Source organism: Callorhinus ursinus, unplaced genomic scaffold (assembly GCF_003265705.2).
Source record: "Callorhinus ursinus isolate GAN/ISIS: 27379988/994484 unplaced genomic scaffold, GSC_fseal_2.0 scaffold4, whole genome shotgun sequence".
Taxonomy (NCBI): domain Eukaryota; kingdom Metazoa; phylum Chordata; class Mammalia; order Carnivora; family Otariidae; genus Callorhinus; species Callorhinus ursinus.
The window spans coordinates 156,295,867-156,319,350 of record NW_027397066.1 but is presented as its reverse complement, the minus strand read 5'-3'; the positions used below and the strand labels follow the sequence as shown (position 1 = coordinate 156,319,350).

The 23,484-nt window shown below is 41.5% G+C and overlaps 1 protein-coding gene across 7 annotated transcripts in view; it reads left to right on the top strand.

Annotated features, from left to right (window-relative positions):
* The window catches only part of DOCK5 (dedicator of cytokinesis 5), a 200,346-nt gene that overhangs the window by 9,453 nt on the left and 167,409 nt on the right, over positions 1 to 23,484 (top strand). Inside the window, exon 1 of one of the 7 annotated variants that reach the window (XM_073892590.1) lies at positions 8,642 to 8,672. The exons of 5 other annotated variants lie outside the window; for them this stretch is intronic. In XM_073892590.1, coding sequence (XP_073748691.1) covers positions 8,657 to 8,672 — 16 coding nt within the window. In that variant the 5' untranslated portion in view covers positions 8,642 to 8,656. Of the gene's footprint in view, positions 1 to 8,641; positions 8,673 to 20,435; positions 20,456 to 23,484 lie in introns of those variants that run through there. One more of the 7 variants, XM_073892591.1, reaches the window with a different exon arrangement.

The window sequence follows — 23,484 nt, the reverse complement described above, 5'->3', positions numbered from 1 at the left end:
GGGCTCTCCCTCCCCAGACTTTCCTGCTGGAGACTGGCTGTAAGTCATAAACCTCAGTTATAAAAATCTGACAGTTTTGCCCTTTTGTATAGCAAATCATAAAATATTAAGGGCTAGAGTCTGTCTGTACGCATCCCCTCATACCTAACACCCTCATATATTGGAAAAATATGCCCCAGAGGCATAAAGTGATTAACCAGAGTCACGGGGCTACTAGCAAATTTGTGCTTCAGCCTGTTGTCTTCTAGCTGCTTCCTCTCTCTTTGTAACTGGCCAGAGCAAGTTTCTTTATACATCTACTTAGGGGTCTGACAAGTAATTGCACCCCACACGGTCCTAAAGGGAAAATGCCTGTCTTCCCTGGGTTTTTTCTAGGTGGAGGTTTTGGTATAAGTAAGATCCAGCTATTAAATCATCTTCTCCTCCCTTTTATTGAAATATCATTGACATATAACATGATAGTAGTTTCACATGTATAATGTAAAGTGTCTATAATGTGGAGTGATCACCATGTTAAGTCTAGTTAACATCTATCACCACACATCCTTTCAAAGTTTTCCTCGTGTTGAAGACTTTTTTTAAGATTTATTTATTTGTTTTAGAGAGAAAGAGCATGAGTAGGAGGGGCAGAGGGAGAGGAGGGGAGAGAGAGAAGGAATCTCAAGCAGACTTCACGCTAAGCACGGAGCCAAATGCGGCTCGAACCCATGACCCTGTGATCATGACCTGAGCTGAAACCAAGAGTCAGACGGGTAACCAGCTGTACCGCCCAGGAGCCCCAGGATGAGGACTTTTAAAAGCTACTCTCAACTTTCAAATATACAATACAGTATTGTTAACTGTAGTCCTTATTGCTGTATATTACATCCCCAAGACTTAGTTATTTTAGAATTGGAAGTTTGTACCTTTTGATCGCCACCCATCCCCCACCTCTGGTAGCCACCAGTCTGTTCTGAGTTCTGTTTTTATGTTTTTTTGTTTAGATTCCACATGTAAGTGATAACATACAGTATTTGTCTTTCTCTGACTTCTTTCACTTAGCATAATGCCCTCAGAGTCCATCCATTTTGTTGTAAATGGCAGGATTTTCTTCTTTTTTTATGGCTGAATAATATTCCTGTGTGTCTGTATCACATTTTCTTTGTCCATTCATCCATCAGTGGACCCTTAGCTTGTTTCCAAATCTTGGCTATTATAAATAATGCATTAAAAGTGGAGGTGCAGAGATCTTTTCAAGTTAGTGTTCCTTTGAGTAAATACCCAGAAATGGGATTGATGGATTATATGGTAGTTCTATTTTTAATTTTTGAGGAATCTCCATACTGTTTTCCATTCTAGCTGCACTAATTTACATTCCCATCAACAGTACACAAGACTTCTCTTCTTCTTCACCAATACTTGCTTCTTGTCTTTTTAATAATAACATTCTAAAAGATGTGAGGTGATAGCTCATCGTGGTTTTGATTTGCATTTCCCTGATGATTAGTGATGTTGGGTATCTTGTCATGTGTGTCTGGGGCATCTGTGTATCTTCTTTGGAAAAATGTCTATTCAGATCTTCCCATTTTTAATTTGGATTTTTTTTTTGCTACCGAGTTTATGATTTCTTTATATATTGGATAACGCCTTAACAGACAGATGATTTGCAAATATTTTCTCCCATTTGGTAGGCTGTTTTTCATTTTGTTGGTGGTTTTCTTTGCTGTTCACCTTCCCCTTTTTAAGAGTTCTGGGAAGGAAGTATGTTTGGAGGTTTGAGCCTGCAAAGTAGAAGTTATGCTGTGGGTTCATGGTGGTCATATTTCAGACCTGCTATGGGCCCAGTGGGTCTTTGGTCCCCAGCACCATGGTATTGACATAATGTCAGTCGCAAAATTAATAAGCAGCATGACATTCTTACAACATTACAGGCATGTTTGAGAATGAATCTTACTGTGGTTTACCTAGTGTTGATGGGTGAAGGAGAGGTCATGTATTGATCATAAAGGATTATAATATTGACCTGGAAACGAGAGAATATTGGTCTTAATTTAGACCTCTATTTTGAGCAAAATAATGATGCTCTTTTCAGAACACTTAAGCTAGGAGAAGTTTGAGTAAGGCTTCCTGCTGTCGTGGTGGATGCAAGTCCTCTTGCCCTGTTCTGATGGGAAGGGACAGCTTGATACGAGGGAGGCGATGCAGCCTCATCCCAGGCCGAGAGCTACTGTGGACTTCGCTTTGGAGCAGACTCCTCCTAGAACAGGGCTGGCGTCTGTCTACCTGGTTTCTGAAGCACTCCAGCCAGGCTTTGAGCTCCCTTATGAACAGGAGCAAATAAACAGGGAAGGCCTGCCTCCCACATCATGACAACATTCATTTTAGTTTTTCCATCTCACAGGATTGTGAGGCACAGTTTCTATGAACTTACATGCTTGTATATCTGTTCTCAATCAGTGGATACTTGAAGCATAGTTACATGTTTATTGTCTTTGAAAAAGGGATCCTAAGTCTCAGAAAATATTGGGAACTTTGGTGTAAGTGAAATTCTAATGTGCTGTGTCTTATAATAATACTGTGTGTGCCATATCATTGTGGTCTGAAAAAATCCAATTAAAATTGGTATAACCTCTATCAAATATTGATTAAAATAAAAAATGCATATGCCTTTTGACTTACCAACTCCATTTCTATGAGTTTATCCTGCAGATGTACTGGACCCTTACGTAATGCCATAAAAAATGATTCAAATTTGTCTGTGAAAGGTAAAGACTTTTAGAAGAGAGCATAAGAGGGGCATCGGGGTGGCCCAGTTGGATAAGCATCTGACTCTTGATTTGGGCTCAGGTCATGATCTGAGGGGCATGAGATCGAGCCCCGAGTCCAGTTCTGTGCTCAGCGAGGAGTCTGCTTGAGATTCTTTCTCTTCCTCTCCCACTGCCCCTCCCCACTTCTTTCTCTAAGAATAAATAAATACATCTTTTTTAAACAAAAGAGAACATCTTGACCTTGGAGTAGGCAGAGATTCTTAAAAGGGACACAGAAAACACTAATTAAAATAAATATACCAAGTCTATTAAAATTAAGAGCTTCTGTTCATAGAAAGACACTATTAAGAGATTAAAAAGACAACCCACAGAGTGTAAGAAGACATTCCCAGTATACATGTCTGATCAACAGATTGTATTGCAAACATGTAAAGAACTAGAAATCAGTAAGAGAAAAGAATGACCCAATAGAAAAATGAGCAACAGATTTGAATAGACACTTCATAAAAGATGATAATCCAAATGTCCAATAAGCATGTGGAAAGGGGCTGCTTTCCATTTGTCATCGTGGAGTTGTAAACACAACGGCAGCCTCACCAGAAGAGCTAAATAGAACAAAACCATGGAGGGTGCCTGGTTGACTCAGTCGGTTAAGTGTCTGCCTTCTGCTCAGGTCATGATCCCAGGGTCCTGGGATCGAGCCCCACATCAGGTTCCCTGCCCAGTGGGAAGTCTGCTTCTCCCTCTCCCTATACCCCTCACCCCTGCTCGTGCTCTCTCTCTGACAAATAAATAAAATCTTTAAACAAAACAAACCATGGAATCATTCCAGCTGTTGGTGAGGACATGTGGCCGTAGGAAGTCTCACATGTCGTCAAAGTGTTCATGGGTACAACCATTTTGGAAAGCAGTTTAGTAGTTCCTAAGAAAGTTAGACATGGACCTCCTCTGTGCCTCGACAGTTTAAGGGTTAGGGGAATGACAAGTTTCTACAAAAGTCTTGTGTAGAATGTTCAGGTACACTATTTAAAATAGCCCCTAATTGGAAGCCACACACCTGCCCGTTGGCAGTTGAATGTATGTATAAATCATGGTGTCCCCATCCAGTGAAATACTATAGGGCAGTGAGAATGAAGGATTTACATGTCCTCACAAAAATGCAGTTAAATCTCACAAAAGGCTATGGGAAAGATGGTGAACACAAAAGAGTACCTACTGTGTTATTGAATTTCTATAAATACCAATACAGGTGAAACGAATTGGTTTTTAGAAGTCAGGGTAGTGGTTACTCTAGGTGTCTGCAGGGTGAGAGGTGTGCTGGCAGTGAGGATGAGCAGACCATTTAGGTTACTGGTAATGTTTGTCCTTTCTTGATCAGGGTGCTGCGTAGCTAGGTGCTTCAGTTTATGGCAGCTTGGTGCACTGTACATGTATGGTGCGTGCATTTCCTGTATGTATATTACACTGAAAGAAAATTTTAGAAAGGAAGAGTGAGGCAGCTCTCTATACATTGATATGGGCTATTTCCAAGATATATTTGAATGCAAGGGCAAGATGCAAAAAGTGTCTATAGTATTAATTTTGTTAAATGAATATTTGTGCCATACCCACTGTGTCAGGCACTGTTCAAGGCACTGAATGCAGTTGGCAGAGAAAAGTGTGTGTTTGTGTGTACTTGTAAATGCTAGACCATTTCTGAAAATATACATAAGAAATTGTCCATCGGTTGTTTCTTGGAAGGTGATGGTGGATTAGATGTCAGACGTAGAGAGGTTTTATTGAGTATTTTTGCAGCTTTTAAAGTTTGTGCAATGTGGATTGATTACCAGTTTGAACAAGTAAATAAATTGGACTTAAGGATCCTATGATTATTAATGTAATGTGTGACTTAAAGGCAGTAGCTGTTGTAACCTCTGTTTTAGAGGTCTAGCAAATGAAACAGAGTATTTTGGTGGTTTGCCCCAAATCATACAGGATGTCTTGGCTGGGTTCGGCAATTAGGTCTTTGACCCCATCTCTCAAGCTATGCTGACTTTTGCATATTCTAGCAAAAATCTAACTTTATGTGTCCCCGTATTCTTGAGGACCATCTGTAATTTAGTATATTTTGTTTTCTACGGTTGGGTGAATTACTTATGACACACTCTGTTTCTTTGTTCACAATCAAAAACCAATTCCAAGACTGTTCTTCAGTTAGGGGCAAAATGGAATTTTCATGTTTACACTAGTCTCATCTCTTTATAACCCTAACACTAAAAACTTGTAGAATCACATCTCACTAATTTTAATCTGTTGGCTGTTCTAAGGATCTAGATGACTGTTTTATGGCTGGTAAACCATCAGTCTCTGGCTTTGACTCCTTTATCTGTTCAAAGACAGTAGGTGTGAGGTCAGGGCCTTTTTTTGATAAGGTAATGGACAGTCCCATGGCATACACAAGATTTGGTCTTGCATTACATAATAAAATATTTCACTAACAACACAGAACATCTATATATGATGATTTCTATAGTCTAACAGCTTCACTCATAGGGTATGCCTTTTAAAAAAAATAAGTCATGTTCTGAGTGAGCGAGTTGATTTGCTCAGTGCCACAAGCTACATGGTAAGCTAACACAGTTACCACTTCCAGTGGCCAAGCCATGCTTAAAATCAGAATCAGATGCAAGAGCCTTTTGCTACAGAGTGAAGTTTTGGAGGGTAGCTTCTTGTGGCTCGGAATTTTGAAGTTCAGGTCTACTAACTTTATTACTCTTTGCCTTTGTGAAGTCTTATAAGGCTCTAAGCCAAGTGAGAAGGTAAGAATATGATTAGCATACTTCCTGGTACCGCGGACAGTATGGCAATCATTATCTAAAATTTTGCTAGGCAGGAGCCTGCCTGAGAGTACGCTGGCCTGGCAATCAGGTGCTCTTGTTTGTTGAGCAGGGTTGATTATTAAGTAGTTAATGTTGGTTAGCTCTGAACCCATCTTCAGAGGTCCAGACTAGACTCTAGTGTATTTCCAGTGTCAAGGCTCTTATGGCTAGAAATGGCCTGGTCTTGCAAAAATTGTCATAGAAAATATTTGAGTTTCCAGGGGTCTCTGGGTGAGGGACTTCTGTTCTCTGTTTCCTGTAATGTTAGAGTAGCACTCACTCACTGGCTCAGATCAGTCTGGGATCTTAAGAGGTATAAATAAATAATAAATTCACACATAACTGACTGACTAACATGGGTGTTTTGAGTCAGGCCAACTGGAATTCGGATCCCTACTCACTGTGACTAACTTACTGCTCTGAGGAAGTACCTGTTCTCGGAGTACCTGCTACGTTCCAGGGGCTCATGGGCTGTGAGGATTATGTAAGATACGAAATGTGTGGAAAATACATCGAAAGAGTAGGGGCGCTTCCTAAAGGCTGGCTTCCCTCCCTTTGGCTTGATAAAATGCCACAAAGTACATCTTCTCCAGCCTCATCTCGTCATGGACTCACAGACGTTTGTGACCAGTAGCCTGCCATTTCTGGCCCTATCACACAGGGTGTCATAGAATCTGAAAATAGGAATCCATTGAGGACAGAATCCTGAATGATTGTCTTGTGGGTCTGTGCGCCTTTCCTAAAGAAGACCGATGCCTACTTGAGTCAGAGAGTTGACTGAATATAGAATACTGTGGAATATTTCAGAAGAACCTTAGATACCTTGGGAGAGGCTAGTACCCAGTTCATGTTGGGTAAGGCAAGGTTTGCAGCTCCAGCTTTTTTTCCAATCCCTCAATAACTTCAGGGAGGTCTTTTTGGAAGCTCACAGATTCAGAAATGGTTTGACTCTGGAAGAATTCCTTTCATGTTTGAGCTCCGAGCTAAGCCAAGAGCCTTGGAAATTTTGAATCCATCTGTTATATTTTCTTTCCTGAGTTAGATATGAGCCTGCCTGCTCCGTTCAGGTTTGACAGCAGAACTTATTTCAGAAGCAAATGGCTCACTCCGTGAAGCCGACTGTAATCCCGCCCACTTTCCTTCGGTGGCATTAATTTGGATTCTGATTTAAGGCAGTGACATGAGGACAGATTTCGGACCCGGAAAACAGCCCCTCCTTTGTTGCCCAAAGACCTCCATTTGTAAGGATCGGATCCGAGGGTGTTGGGGAGGACCCATGCACATGTGGATTTTTGCTTTCATTTGCTTTCTTTTCTCCCCTTCTTTACTTTTGATTTCTCTTAGATCCCTGGGGGCTAAATTCCAGGTTGAGGAAGCTCTAGCTAATGGTTATAAAATCTTAGGGAAAGTACAGTACTTCTTTGGTCCTATCCTCCTAAAACTGCTCCTATCAAGAAATGACAGATGAAGGAAATACACGTGTTATCTACAGTGAAGCCTGCATTCTCTGTAATGTCTTTATCTTCTTGCATTTATCAGCAGCCTTGGGTGACAGGGTTTTAGACTTTTGGAAGATTAGAGGGCTTGTTTTCTTGTTGAAATAGGCACTCTACCATGTTCTTTTGTCTGCCTTAGTTCTGAGGTGTCTTTTTTTTTTTTTTTTTTTTTTTACTAGTTTTTAACACCACGTGTTTGGATTAAGCTTTAGGAATGATCCGTCTCATAAAGGTCACTTGTTTTTTATATTCTGGGGCACTTAGAGTTTGGAGGGATGATGGGTAGAATGAAACCCACAGAGAAGGATTGAAACCAGGATTAGGAAGCTGGGTTTGTATTTCAGTCTCTGTTGCAGGTACAATCAAGTGGCTTGACTCCTTTTCTCTCCATTTTCCATCTGTAAAATAGAGATAATATTTTCTGCCACCTTCCACATTCTCCAGAGTGTGAAGAATTTTCAATTTGAATTCAAAAATTTGAAGAATTTCAAATTTTTGAAAATTTCTACAAAATAATTTGATCAGTGCCGGTAAGACCACATACATTGACCAAGAATTTCAAGATCTAAAGTCGATATGCCATTGAACTTTCTGCCTAAAACCTTACTCAGAAGGTGTTGTCTAGGAAAAGCTTTGGGGCAAAGAAGCCCATTTCTTCAGGGCTCTTTTATTCACATGCCAATTGTAATCTAATAGTTTTCCTTTTAACTACTTGGTGGCTTTTATATACTCTTCAGGTTGGTTAAGTGATTCATCACATAATGAACTAATTTTCTCTTGACAGTGAACTTGTGATCTTGTTCATCTGGTTCCTAGTTCTGAGATTTCCCCTAACACTCCGAATCATCTTTCTCAAAGTCTTTTTTTTTTTTTTAAAGATTTTATTTATTTATTTGGCAGAGAGAGAGCATAAGCAGGGGAGCAGGAGAGGGAGAAGCAGGCTGTCTGCTGAGCAGGGAGCCCAACTCAGGGCTTGATCCCAGGACCCTGGGATCATGATCTGAGCCAAAGCAGCCGCTTAACCAACTGAGCCACCCAGGCGCCCCAAAGCAGCCGCTTAAACAACTGAGCCACCCAGTCGCCCCATCTTTCTCAAAGTCTTAAAGGGAGATTGGTTTTAATAAGGGGTTGATCAAGTTCAATAGGTGGTTTGAAGTATGAATCTGCTGTTGCTAGGCCAAAATTTAATCCCTATGTTATATCCTTGTTTTTTTTTCCTTCTCCTACAGGTATTTAGATCTAGTGAAAGTAACACACACACAGACCAGATACATGCCTTTAGGTGGCATCTGTGGATGCTTTCATGAATTCTTTTGTTGCTGATTCGGTTGTCAGGGCTCATCTCTGTTGGGGAACTCATGAGTTAGCTGGTCTGGAATGGTAGGTGTGTGAAGGTGAAGGAGAGATGTGTTACTGGCCAACTTGTGGAAATGATTGTTTTGTATTCATTCACCATGTGCTACCAGGTATCCAACTGAGAAGCATAATGCTCAGCCTTTGGAAGGATCTGGAGGAGAAATGGACATAGATCTTGTTCATGGGAAGTTTATAATAAATGAAAGGAGCCAAAGGTATGGAATGAGTAAGTCACGGGTATAAAAGGCATAGCATAGGGGATAGAGCCAATGATATTATGATAGCAATGTAAGGGGACAGCTGGTGGCTACACTTGTGGTGAGCACAGCATGATGTATAAATTTGTCCAGTCACGATGTTGTACACCTGAAATGAATGTTCACATTGTCATCTATACTTAAAAAAAAGCAAAAAGGAAACAGGAAAACCAGATGGAAATTGAGGAAGCTGATTGATAGAAGGGAGCAGCTGTGGAGAGCAGCCCTACAGTCTCTGGGGTGCCGTGTGGGGTGCGGGGGTGGGGTACACCCAGGCCCCAGAGCCCTCCTTGTTCTCAGCAGCTTTCCACTTCCGGGTCCAGAACATCCCTTTTCCTGATGGAACTTGAGTGGGTCTCTGTTCCTTTCAATGCAATGGCCTAACTGAAAAAGTCGATTTGGGACCTCAGAGTTCCTTGCAGAGGAGATTTCTGTAAGCATGGAAAATCAGAGGCGAGGACAGGGCATGTGCTTTTGACTGGAGTTCAAGTATGCCCTGTCCTTTATTTCTCCGCACACCTCCCGATGGCTTGTGAATATTGGTTTTCATTCCAGCATGGCTGGTTTGGAATCCATGACGTTGACAGAATAGCCAGTAGGACATGTGGAGGGGGGTGATATTTTGTGGGCACTCACCATGATAGGAAATCATGAGAAAATCGGAGCCGTTGGCAGTAGGGAGAAAAAGAAGTTCTTTATTTGCAGAGGGCATCTGGCGAGCGAGGGGACATGAAGATGCCCTGTAGTGCATCGGTATGAAATGCCATTTGAAAGAGGCTTAGGGGCAAATTTGAGCCTTTCACCTCTCTGATGTTCTCTCTACATGCAAATTGGTGAATAATTAAATTGTGAGGGAGGGGGAGAGCATGCAGCACTATTTTTGCCCAAGGCTTAGTCATACACACAATGAAGTAGCCGCTCCCAGAGCCCAGGGTCCAGGGTGGCAGTCTGGCATTGTCATGAGGGGGGAGGGTCCTCTCTTTCTAGGGGACATGGGGGGAGGGGTTAAAGAGACTGCTTGGGGATCAGCAGATGTGTACTCAGCTCACAGCTCCGTCACTAACCAGCTGTTTGGCTGTTCCTAAGCTGCTTCTTTGGGGGCCTCCATGTCCTCATCCATAATAAAAGATTCTGCTGAGAGAATTTTTAACTTTTTGTTTGAGAAATAAAACTCCTTCGAGACCCTAATGAGAACTGGGGATTCTTGCCACAGAAAGTTGTGCATATTGCAAGCAGACAAAATTTCATGTACAGTTTTAGGAAGTTTAGAAATCTTCAGGGACTTACGGACCCCAGATTAAGAAGAACCCCTGCATTTCTATTTCTAAAATTTCCTTTTTCTAAGCCTTGGGATCCTGGAAGGAACTTGGAAAGTCAGCGAGGCCCTTCTTTCTGTCACAATGAGAAATAAGACTCTTCTGAAACACTGCAAACAGAAGGCTTAAACAGCAGGAGAGGCTTGTCGGTTTTCCTCAAAGAATCCATAACCTTCTGGAGTGTGTGTTCTAAGCGGGAAGGAACAGACAGCAAATTTGAAGTATATATAATATAATGGCAGTTTATGTTAAGGGCTATGAGAATATTGGGTAAAGGATTGTAACACCACCGTGAGTGATAGGGGCAGGTGCTGTGGTTGACATAGGGCCATCAGAGATCACTTCTCTGAGGAGGTGACATTTGGGAGAGAGCTGAAGAAAAGAAGGAACGAGACATGCAAATCTAGGGTAGGAGTGTTCTGGGTAGAGGGCTTGGCACAGTTGAGGAGCAGTAAGGAAGGCCGGCATGGCTGGAGCTAAATGAGGGAAGGAGGCAGGGAGGGAATGGTGGGAGGTAGGTAGAGGGGTTGGCAGAGTTGGGGGGGGTAGTTCCATGCCCACTTGAACAACAGTTGTATGTATCTTAATTGACATCTCGTAATAATGGCTATTCAGTAAACTATTCATTCACTGGGTAAGTTTTGTTCATTGTACACAACGTGCAAAGCAATGAGCTGGCTGAGTAGGACGGTGGTTCTCAAACCTGGTATGTGTCAAGAGCACCTAGACCGCTTTCTGAGGCTAAAGGTTCCAGAGCACCAGCCAACAGCCAGAATCTCTAGGGTGTGAGGCCCAGGCCTCTGCTGTGTTTTGTCTGAAAAACTGCCCAGGTGACCCTGATACGCAGTTGCTGGGCCTGCCTTGGCAGTACCACAGGAAGAAGGTAGCCCCATCTTCAGGGCACTTAGAGTGGAGCAGAGGGGACGGGATGATGCTTGAGTTATTGCTTGTACACGGGAGAGTGCAGCATGTCTCATAGGAGAAGCACAAAATGTGCTAAATGGGGTTTCCCAGGAGGAAGTGCATTCTTCCACTGGAGAGGTCAGGGAGGCCCAACCGAAAAAACTAAGCCACTTTCCTCACCTATGCAATGGGGATGACAGCAGAACCTACTGCAGAGGCTTGTAAGGACAAAGTGAATAAGTGCCTGAGAGCTTTCCAGACAGGGTCTGGCACATAGTAGGCACTCAGGAAATGTGACCAGTCACTTTAGGTGGGTCTTAAAGAATGGCTAAGGTTTTCTACAGTTTATCATCTAGGAAAAATTTTCCTGTAAAGCTTCCATGTAAAGAACCATTCAAAGGGAAGTCACCAAGCTATTATAAAAAAATTAAAAATCTTCACTAGCTATTATAAAAAATAAAAAATCTGGCTGTTAGCTTGATGAATAGTCATAGTTAACAAGGGGATTAAGATTTTCCAAATCCAGATCCATCTGTATGACCTTATACAGGACACATTTTGTTCCTGACTTTGGTGCTTAATCTGATTCATTGAAACTTTCATTGTATCTATGTATTGCTTCATTTATTGGACCAGCTTTTAAGGACCAGCTGTGGTCCAAGCATTGTGCCCCGTGCAGTGGGCAAGAATGCCACGCCCAAGGCATGGAGGAGCTTGCATTCTAGTAGCAGAAGTAAGAAGTACACATAAGAAATCAAACTAAGTTGAGTTTTCATTACGTAGGTACCTCCTAGGAAGGGGACTAAATATGCATCTGCTTACAACATCTGGATCCCATTTCAGTTGGAAAGTCTGTTTTAAAAGGAAATATCCAGATGTGTCATGTGACTGTGACCGATTCATTCAAAGTAGTTCGAGGGCGTCTGAGTTGTTTTGCTTATGTTGGTGCTTGTAAGTGATAGGGTTGAAACCCCCTTTCTGCCGGACTGTAGGATAACCTTGGAAAAGGAAGGCTGTATAAGGCTGGTGTGATTTCCAGCAATATCTAGATGGGACTGACAGAATCCTCTACCTCTTCAGGCATTGCATGTGAATGCTCAGGAAGCAGATTGAGACATTAGTTCTTGGCTCTGTTTAATTGACCCCTGAATTTTGCCTGCCAAAACTCAATGAGGATTAATCTGCTTTTTAGAGAATATTCCCTTGCGATTCAAAGGCCAATTTCTCAATTCCAAGAAGGCACGGTTAATTCTTAGCATGAACTTTGTAGCTTGCCCGCAGTGGTTGTGGGTGGGCGGGTTTGTTTGAAAAGGCCCCCTGACTCTGTTCTTGGTGGAGTGGCAGAGTGTGTGGATTGGAATGAAAGATAGGAAAGCTGAACCCTGGGCTCAGTGGGAGTCTAATCAAGGGAGAAGTTTCCTGTGGATCGGGCCCAGACCCAAGACATGGAGGGGGGCCTCTCTGTTTCCGGCCTGAAATGAAACGGCAGTATGGGAAGGCCTATGGGAAGGCCGGGTGTGTTACAGCACATTCCCTGGGGTAACTCTCCTGTTCAAAGAGCTCTGCTCACCTCCACGTGGTTGTTTATTTCACACAGAAGTGGCCCTCCCCCCCCCTCCCAGAAATGCAGGATTGCAGTAAACAAAGCTGATAATCTCCAGGCTTCTCCCCCTTCTGGCTGGGAGAACGTGTGTAACTTTTACTTTGTAGGACGCCTGTATAGTGCCTCGTTTCTGAAGGCTTTCAAGATGTGGGATGCTGGAGACCTCGGAGGCAGAGTTTGTTTTTACCCTCTTCTGGGCTGTCCTCATGCTATATCAGGGCTTAATTAGAACCATCTGCTAAGTAGCCTTCCGGAAGGAATCAACTTTCTTTGTGAATACCTCCCCCCCCACCCCAAGGAGAAGTAATAAAGTAAATTAAATGCGTATCCAGAATTGCACTCATTCTAATCCTGACACCGTAAACACATTTATTCGTGAAAGTGACTGCAGTGGAGCTGGGAAAAGTCCCGCTTCTTACTGTGGCCACGGTGAAGGAGGCCCCTTTAGGACGTTCAGAGAAGGGGGCGGGTTGATGCTTTGATAGCAAACCTGCTAGCTGGTTCTGTTTGCTCCCCCACCTGCCTCTCTGCTTTTAGAGAACTAATTCTTCCCTTCACATGGCTTGTTCCTCTTTTGATTTTAACCTTGGCTACTCTGCTCATGCTCCCAGCAAGTTTGGTGTATGGCGGGCGTAGCAGGATGAACTGGGACAGCCTATCTGGCCTGTGAGTGGGAAGTGGTTTAGGGTTAAGTAATCTGGGGGTGCGAGTCGGACAGACCGTTTCTGAGCACCTCTGATAAAGGAGAAGTGGCATTTTCACACCTGAACATAGGTTGCATCTGATCCGGTAGTTGTTGATTTCAGTCTCATATTTGTCTCTTCAGTCTCAGTATGTATGACAGTCACTGTTGGTACCTCTAGTTTCGCACAGTGATTCTTGCTTTAGGGGTACTAAGGCAAGCCCTCACTCCAGTTCTGACAACGCCCCCACCTCTGCCCCCCCTGCCACTGAGTCCCCTGTTCTGCCTGTCTCAGGGCTACTTGGCGAAGGTTTGCTCTGGTCTTATTTATAGCCCACCTTAAATGCCAGTCCCTTGCTTCTCTTTTCATGTGTGGAACTAGGTCAGATCAGTTCAGTGCACACTGGATGAGGGTTATCCTTTCACAAGCTGTACCCTGTGTAATGTGGGGGGGACAGAGATGAACAGGACGTTGGGTTATGACACGTGGGAGAGGCCCATGTGTCCCAGGCCTGCTGGCTGAGGTAATGACACGGCACAGAGGACCAGGATGGGATGCCTTGAGCCAGTGTTCCTAGCCCACCTTGTTTTTATTCCCCCACTGGCCAACTCCAGGTTTGCTCTTACCAACAGCAAGCTGATGACTAGAATGAAAGGCATCCTACAATTCTGGCTGGACACATTTCTGCCAAGCATCACCAGACGACTCTTTTGAAGGAAGTGGCATGATCTGTGAGTGGGGTTATGGGAAAATGTGCAGGTCGTGCAGCCAGGGACATCCTGGGCTCTATGTCTGTGACAGAGTGATTCTCTCCACCACTGGGATATGGTTCTTCAGACCAGGGACTGCCCTAACAATGGTTCAGCTGGCTCTTTGTTTCTATTTCAAAAGCATGGGGGAATTGGGTGACCAGTTTGATTTCAGCTTTAAACCATGGATAAGCTAGAGTGACATGGCAGTCAGCATATTCTGTGGGAATAGAGCACCTTTGAACAAAACAGAGTCAATTTGTGTGAGGCAGGGGCGGGTGTGGGGAGGTTTTTTGTTTGTGTGTCTTGGATTCACAGACACTGAAGAGAGAGAGGTACAGAACTTTCAGATCAAAGTGCAGGAATTGCTTCTCCGTGCCTCTGGACCCCAGCACCTAGCCCATGATCAGGTCCAGAGTCATGTCTCCACGGAGACTTACATGACGTGTTATGGTGGTAATTCATTTTGAGGGAGAGATGACACTTCTCCAGAAGGGCACAGACTGGGGAGGAAGGAATTATTCTTCCCAAAAGCAGGGCAGGAGAACATTTTGCAATCTACCCAATGTCTTGGACTGTTTGTTATTTCTATTTCTGGCAATGTTTCTGACTACGGGATCATTGGAACATAAAGTTTTTTTAAACCTTAATAAAGACCACCTATTAAAGCAATGTTGTTTTATTATTGAAGAATTTACTAATAGAAAGTGACCACTGTTAACTTTGGTAGCACTTCCCCAACTTGGATAGAGTAAAAGTTTATGTGATTTCTATATTAAATAATTAGAAATAACAAATCTCAGGTTTTTCTTAATTTTTTCAAACCCTGGAAACCTTATACTACACACGCACACGTACACACAATTCATGCGATGATGGGAGGGGATTTAAAGAACTGTTTTGTGTTTAAATGAGTAATTATACTGATGATCTCTTGACACCTAAATAATGGGCATCTTAAAAAGGAGCAATTGAAATTAGCTGTTTGAATCACCAACCACTTTCGACACGCCCTGATTGGTGGAATTAGCTTGTTTGGGAGTTTTGGGTTCTTCTTTTGATGTCAGCTGATAGCAGCACTGAATATGCCAGATGTCGGGCATGTCCTTCTAGTACCTTTATTCCACTTACCCTGAATGCAGAAATCAAGCCTGAGCTCTTGGGTGGGTTGGCCATCAGGGAATATTATTGCCCAGGCCAACACTTGCAAGAAGGGAGCCATGTCTATGATTTCAAAGAGCCATAAGATAATTTTAGATGGTCCAGTACATGGCATGAGTTTAACATTGAATCGTATAGCGAGGAAACGATTCCTTTTGAAATCTCTTTCAATACCTCTGGTTTCACCAAATAGGAAGTTTTGGTGTAATGTGTTAGTAATACCTCTCAAGCATTGCAATTTCAATCTCATAGGCCACAGTAGCGCCTAAGACTTTATTTTTTTTTAAATACAAAATTTTACTATTTGTTTTAATTCCAGTATAGTTAACATACAGTTGTATTAATTGCAGGTGTACAATATAGTGATTCAGCACTTCCATACAACACCTGGTGCTCATCACAAGTGCACTCCTTAATCCCCATCACCTGTTTCACCCATTCCCCTACCCACCTCCCCTGTGGTAACCATCAGTTTGTTCTCTGTAGTTAAGAGTCTGTTTCTTGGTTTCTCTCTCTCTCTTTTTCCTTTGTTTGTTTTATTTCTTAAATTCCACAAATAAGTGGGGCACCTGGGAGGCCCAGTTGATTAGGTCGTCCGGCTCTTGATCTTGGCTCAGGTTGTGTTCTCAGGGCTGTGGATTGAGCCCTGTGTCAGACGACACACTGCGTGTGGAGCCCGCTTGGGATTCTCTCTCCCTCTCCCTCTGCCCATCTCCATCCCCTACTCACACTCTCTTTCTCTTTAAAAAAAAAAAAAAATTCCATTTATGAGTGAAATCATACGGTATTTGTCTTTCTCTGACTTATTTTGCTTAGCATTATACTCTTTAGCTCTATGCATGTCATTGCAAATGGCAGAATTTCATTCTTTTTTCTGGCTAAAAAATATTCCATTGTGTGTATGTGTGTGTTTGTATATATACACACTACATTTTGTTTATCCATTCATCTATCAGTGAACACTTGGGCTGCTTCCATAATTTGGCAGTTGTAAATAATGCTGCTATAAACATAAGGGTTCATGTATCCCTTTGAATTCGTGTTTTTTGTATTTTGCAGGTAAATACCCATTAGTGCTGGATTACTGGATTATAGTGTAGTTTTTTTTAAAGATTTTATTTATTTATTTGAGAGAGAGAATGAGAGAGAGAGAGCATGAGAGGGGGGAGGGTCAGAGGGAGAAGCAGACTTCCTGCTGAGCAGGGAGTCTGATGCAGGACTGGATCCCGGGAGTCCAGGATCATGACCTGAGCCGAAGGCAGTCCCTTAACCAACTGAGCCACCCAGGTGCCCCAGTTTAGTTTTATTTTTAACTTTTTGGGAAACCTCCATACTGTTTTCCAGAGTGGCTGCACCAGCTTATATTCCTACCAACAGTGTGGGAGGATTCGCCTTTCTCCACATCCTCTCCAACACTTGTTTCTTGTGTTTTTGATTTTAGCCATTCTGACAGGTGTGAGGTGATATCTCATTGTGGTTTTGATTTGCATTTCCCTGATGATGAGTGATGTTGAGCGTCTTTTCATGTGTCTGTTGGCAATCTGTATGTCTTCTTTAGAGAAATGTCTGTTCATGTCTTCTGCCCATTTTTAATTGGGTTATTTGTTTTTTGGGTGTTAAGTTGTATAAGTTTTTCATATATTTTGGATACTGACCCTTCATCAGATATGTCATTTGCAAATATCTTCTCCCATTCAGTAGGTTGCCTTTTGGTTTTGTTGATTGTTTCCTTCACTGTGTAGAAGCTTTTTATTTTGATGTAGTCTTAGTAAATTATTTTTGCTTTTATTTCCCTTGCCTCAGAAGACATAGCTAGAAAAATGTTGCTATGGCTGATGTCAGAGACATTACTGCCTGTGCTGTTTTAGGATTTTTATAGTCTCAGGTCTCACATTTAGGTCTTTAATTCATTGAGTTTATATTTGTGTATGGTGTAAAAAAGTGGTCCAGTTTCATTTTTCTGCATGTTGCTGTCCAGTTTTCCCAGCATTATGTTTTGAAGAGACTTTTTCCCATTGGATATTTTTTCCTGCTTTGTCAAAGATTAATTGACCAAATAATTGTGGGTTTATTTTTGGGTTTTCTATTCTGTTCCACTGATCTATATGTCTGTTTTTGTCCCAGGACCATACTATCTTCATTGCTACAGCTTTGTTATATGACTTGAAGTCTGAAATTGTGATGCCTCCAGTTTTGCTTTTTTGAAATTGCTTTGGGTGGCCAGGGTCTTTGTGGTTCCATATAAATTTTAAGATTGTTTATTCTAGTTCTGTGAAAAATGCTGTTGGTATTTTCATAGGGATTGCATTAAATCTGTAGATTGCTTTGGGTAGTATAGACATTTTTTGAAAAGATTTTATTTATTTATTAGAGAGAGAGAGAGTGAGAACTAGTTCGAGAGTGGGGTGAGGGGCAGAGGGAGAAGCAGACTCCCCACTGAGCGAGAAGTTCAATGTGGGACTCGATCCTGGGACTCCGGGATCATGACCTGAGCCCTGACCTGAAGGCAGACGCCTAACTGACTGAGCCACCCAGGCGCCCGGGGTAGTATAGACACTTTAACAATATTTGTTCTTCCAATCCATGAGCATGGAATGTCTTTCCATTTCTTTGTGTTAGAAGACTGTACTTCTGATACTTGCACCACTTTTCTGTCTGCTAGATTCTTTTTTCTTTACTTCTGCTCTAATTTTTGTCTCTTTTCATTTCAGTGTAGGACTCTTCATTTTGGAGAATCTTCCCCAAATGTTTTCTGATCTTTGACCACTTATTCATATATGCAAATGAGAAACTCTGAACTGGCTCTTTCCTTTTTCTTTCTTTTCTTTTCTTTTCTTTTCCTTTCCTTTCCTTTCCTTTCCTTTTTTTCTTTTTTCTTTTCTTTTCTCTTTTCTTTTCTTTTCTTTTTTCTTTTCTTTCCCTTTCTTTTGGAAGACCTTCACATGTCTTCATCTGTAGATATTTCTCTGGGCAGGGCAGTTTAGATTTTCCCAGAAAAGATTTTGCTCTTGGACCTCAGTGGGAGAAGAGGGCTGGGGTCATCAGCACAACTTGATATGTAACCCTCTTTGTCCTGTTTCACCCTAGCCCCTCTCCCTTGCCTGGTGTCCCTGTCATTCCATTTTTATAGAGGAGAAACCTGTTGTCTCCTTTTGGGTGGAGAAGGGATTGCTATCTGGAAGTGTATGGGGGTGGAATGTCATTCATTTATCCGGCCTCTCAAATTTCCCCATCTTGACAACCTACTTCTCCAGTCTCTCTATAATCATTGTCAATCTATCTATATTGCTTTATTTCTACATGTTATTTTTCAAAATCTACACTGTAGCTAGGTATTTATTTTGTTTGCAATTTTTCCAAATGCAACTACATTTTATATTTAAATTCTCGTCTATTGCTCTGTATTTCCAAAAGAATATTTCTAGTAAGTGAAATTACTGGATCAAAGGGTAAGAAGCAATGTGCTTGGGTTGACTATAATTAAAAACAGTATTTCACCTCTCACTATTTTATGTGTAGACAGGGCCTTTGGGATAAGGTGTGATGTAAATAATAATTTAGGATATTCACATTTTAAAGTGAAGCATACTCATTGCAAAGCATTTTCTAGGTTTAAGGATGTTACATTAGTTTGATTTTTAGGTTAGTCTATATAGTCAAGGTATAGTAGAGAATCCTATAGGTTATTTATTTTCTGCAGTGTTACTGTGTCACATGGTTGATATTGTGATGTTCTTTTTCTGTTAATTGTTCTAGCCGGTACACAACTTTGACATTGATTTTTAAAAGTAATTATGCTATAAAGCCTTATAAATGTGTATTTGTATTTCTTAACTATTTCAGTCATCTAAATGTGATATAGTTCAAGTTTGTTTTCTATTGCTGTCAATATTAAGGAAAACCATAAAGTCATCTATTGTACATTAAAAAAAAAAAGAATACATAAAGTAAGTGAAGCTTTTCAAAAGCTTTAGCTGCATTTTGCCAAATCTTAAATCCCAGTGCCACCACTAATGGCTGTCATCATCATCATTGACGATCACCATCACCATCATCATCTCTAGGTGAGCACTTGCAGGGACTATTCTAAGCATTTTACATTCCCATTTCATTGAATCCTCACAGCAATCCTGTGCAAAAGTCACAGTTATTAGGCATTTTGGTAGAGGAGAAACTGGAGGCTTAGAGAAGTTTAGTAACTAGTAGGTGGTGGAGCTGGGATTCCTATCCAGACCCACCTGGCTGCAGAGTTGGGATGATCCTATCAGCTCACCATTCCCAGGGCTACTCTGTGTTCCTGTTTACCTGAACTTGTCTCTAGGCCATTTGGGAGTGAAGAAATGCCCTCATTGCTCCAACTTAGCAAGGAATGCTGGCTTTTGTTAGGGTCTTTGCTGTTTGGGTGGGGGGGACACTATTTTCTCTCAGGGAAAATTGAGTTGATGTTCTTGCTTGCTTCATGCTACTTGAGTCTACCTTGCAGTGTAGGAAGACTCTCTCAAAGGCCCTGGCACGGGATAGTGCTTTTATTTGGTTTCTAGGGTGGTTGTAGATTTTTCTTTCTTTTAATAATCCTGATATTATTTCAAAAGCGATCTGAAAGGCAGACCTTACCCATGAGGACCCCTACCTTATCACTTATGAATACTTCCCAAGCCCCTTCTTTAAAATAAATGGAAATATAATTCAGTGGGTCACATCAGGTTCACTTCTGGGTGGGTGGATATGAGAACTCTTAGGAGACAGGTGGCCTGAATCTCCCCCTGACTCAGACACTCCTTTATCTTCTCAAATACAACTAAAAGAGTGATATGCCCTCCCCCTAGCTGTTTCACAGGAGTTCCCTGAGAATAAGTAAGAAGATCTCTGTCAATTCGCTTTTCCCCCCTCTAATCAGATAGGATGAAGACCAGGAATCGTAATTATTGCCACATTACCACACTGAGATAGAGATCATTAGAATTCATGCCTTTCTCTCTCATCTCTTGTTGTTTCACTTGTCCCTACCTTTCAGCAGAGGCTCCTGGTGAAACCCACAATGCTCTCGCTTATTTGTAGCAAGCACAGAGCCCAGTCAGCATCAAGGCCGAGGGACATCAGTATTTCCTTTACTATAAGAAGACTCCCCATCTGCAGGAAGGATGGAGTGTTGGAGGAAATTTGCCAAAAATGTCTTCCACCCTTGGTGCCACTGACAACTACCTGCCCAGCAAACGATATGCTGTGTAACCTCATCCACAGAGAGTATAGCTCACCTGGACTCCTGCCTGCTCTGGGGCCTTTGATCTGGTCAACTGATCGTTTCTATTGAAAGCTCTGGAACTGAGTAAGCTAATTCTTCTATCCCTGGTGGGCTCAGTGGTTTACCCATGGGTCGAGATTTGGAATATGCACGCTGGGTCTTCATCCTCCAAACAGTGTACATGTGCTGAAATGTTTTATGATCCAAAAAAAAAAGTGAGTAAGCGAAGGACTTTTAATGAAGCATAAAAAGTGAAATGACAGTGGTAAGAATGGATTGCTATTGTCAAGAGAAGTAATGTCTTAGTCTGCTTGGGCTGTTCTAACAAAACACCATAGACTGGGTGGATTAAACAGTAGGCATTTGTTTGTCACAGTTCTGGAAGTTGGAAAGTCTGAGATCAGGGTACCAGCATGGTTGGATTCTGGTCAGGGCCCTCTTCCTGATTTGCAGATGGCCTCCTTTTGTGTCCTTAGTGGCTAAGGGAGGAGCGAGAGGTCTGGTTCTTCCTCCTCTTATAAGGATAGAAATCCCATCGTGGCAGCCCCAGCCGCGTGACCTCATCTAAACCTGATTACCTCTCAGAACCCCATCTCCAAATACCATCATATTGAGGATTAGGGCTTCAGTATATGAATTTGGGGAGAGACACCAATATTCCTTCCATGACAAGTAACTTCTTTTTAAAAAAATCTTAAAATGCATACTTACATATTAAGATAGATTTAGGTCCATTTTGGGAGATGATTATTTAGATCTCTCAAAAATCTTTAAACAAAATTAAATTTCTCTTAAGTAGTGAGACCCTGTACCTTGTGGGTGAAGTGTGGACATTTGTAGTCTGTTACAGCTGAGACTCATCATAAGGGAAAGTTTCCCTGATTGTCCTATCTGAATATTACCCCACCCTTGCTTACCCAGCATTACTTTTTATAGCACTTATCACTTTCTAACTTTTTCTGTTTTGTTTCCTGCTCTGTCTCCAGCAACTAGGACAAGACCAAGTTGTACTTGATATGTTGAATGAATGAATGAGGCATTTTTATCTTAAGCATTTTTAAGCTTCCTACATTTATATAATATTCTTGAGTTCTTATTTTTTATAATATCTATATATTAACAAATGTATCTTTTTTACCCTATGATAAATATTATTGGTATATTTTATATCCATAAGAAAAAGAACAAGTGAGTCACTCTGAATCTCATTCCCTTGCAGTTGGAAAAGGTAGAAATGAACTGAGAATAAATCTATCTTCACTAGGAGTGGGAAACTAATTTAAAACAGTGAGATGGGCAAGAACTTGTAGGGGTTGGCAGGAGGTCCCTCTTGGCAATGGGACACAGATTCATCTTACTTTCCTATAATTCATTAAATATAAAAATAATCTGAAAGGCATCTGTCTGTTTCATAACAAACTAAATAATACAGAGATGAATAAAGAAAAAGTTACTGGCTTCGTTAGCCTCCACCCCTGCCCTGGGACCCCCTGGCACCCTTCTCAGATAGTCCTACAACTTAACAGTGAAAAAATCCCAAGTCATCCAATTTAAAAAATCCACAAAGGATTTGAATAGATATTTCTCCAAAGATGTACAAATGGCCAACAAGCCCACGAAAAGATGTTCAACATCACTGATCATTTAGAGAAATGCAAATCAAAACAAAATGACATATCACCTTATACCCATTAAGATAGCTACTATATAAAAAAAAACAACAAGATTGGTAGGGATATGGAGCAATTAGAACGCTTGTACCCTGTTGTGGGAATGTAAAATGGTGCAGCCACTATGAAAAACAGTATGGTGGTTCCTCTAAAATTACAAAGAGAATTACCCCTATGATCCAGCAATTCCACTTTTGGGGAAGACCCCAAAGAATTAAAAGCAGGGTCTCTAGGGGCACCTGGGTGCCTCAGTTAAGCATCCAATTCTTAATGTCAGCTCAGGTCATGATCTCAGGGTTAAGAGATCAAGGCCCTCTTGGGGCTCCCCGCTTAGCACAAATCTGCTTGAGATTTTCTCTCTCCTTCTGTCCCCCTGCCCCCATGTACTTTCTCTGTCTCTCATTCTCAAATAAGTAAATCTTAAAAAAAAAAAAGCAGGGTCTCTAGGAGATATTTGTATATCCGTGTTCATAGCAGCATTATGCACAGTAGCCAAGAAATGAGAAGAAACCAGATGTCCATCGATGGATGAATGGATAAATAAAATTGTGGTATATACATACAACGAATATTATTCAGCTTTAAAAAAAGAGTGAAATTCTGACATATACTACAACATGGATAAACTTAAGGACATTATGCTGAATGAAGTAAGCCAGTCACAAAAAGACAAATGCTGTGGGATTACCTGTATATGAGGTACCTAGAGTAGTCAAATTCATAGAAACAAAGGGGTGCCTGGTTGATGCAGTCCATTGAGTGCCTAACTCTTGGTTTTGGCTGGGGTCGTGATCTCAGGGTCGTGGAATTGAGCCCCATATGGGGCTCTAGGCTTGGCACAAATTCTGCTTGAGATTCTCTTTCCCTCCATTCTGTGCCTCCGGCTCATGGTCTCTCTCTCTCTAAAATAAATAAATACATCTTTAAAAAAAAATCATAGAAACAGAAAGTACAGTAGTGGTTACCAGGGGCTAGCAGGTAAGGGGAAATGGGGAGTTATTGTTTAATGAATAAAGAGTTTCAGTTTTGCAAGTTGAAAAAATTCTGGGAGTTGGTTGCATAGCAACGTGAAGATATTTAACAGTACTAAACTGTATACTTAAAATAATTAAAATGGTAAATTTAATGTTATGTGTATTTTCCCACAGTTAAATATTTTTTTAAAAAAGTAAAATAAGAAAAGAAGGTAGCTGTGTCATCAACACCTATTTCAGTGCTCAGACAAGCCAGATGTGTGGATAGGCTAATTTTTGCTTCCTGTTTGTTTAAAAAAAAAAAAAAAAGTAGGGGGGATCATATTACACATATTACTCAACAGCTTGCTTTCTTTTTTCTTCCTTTTAAATCCATTTAACAGCATATGATGGGCAAATGTCCAGGTCAGTGAATGTAGATGTGATTCACATGTCTTTCAAAAATGACTAATTATTCATAGGGTATGTG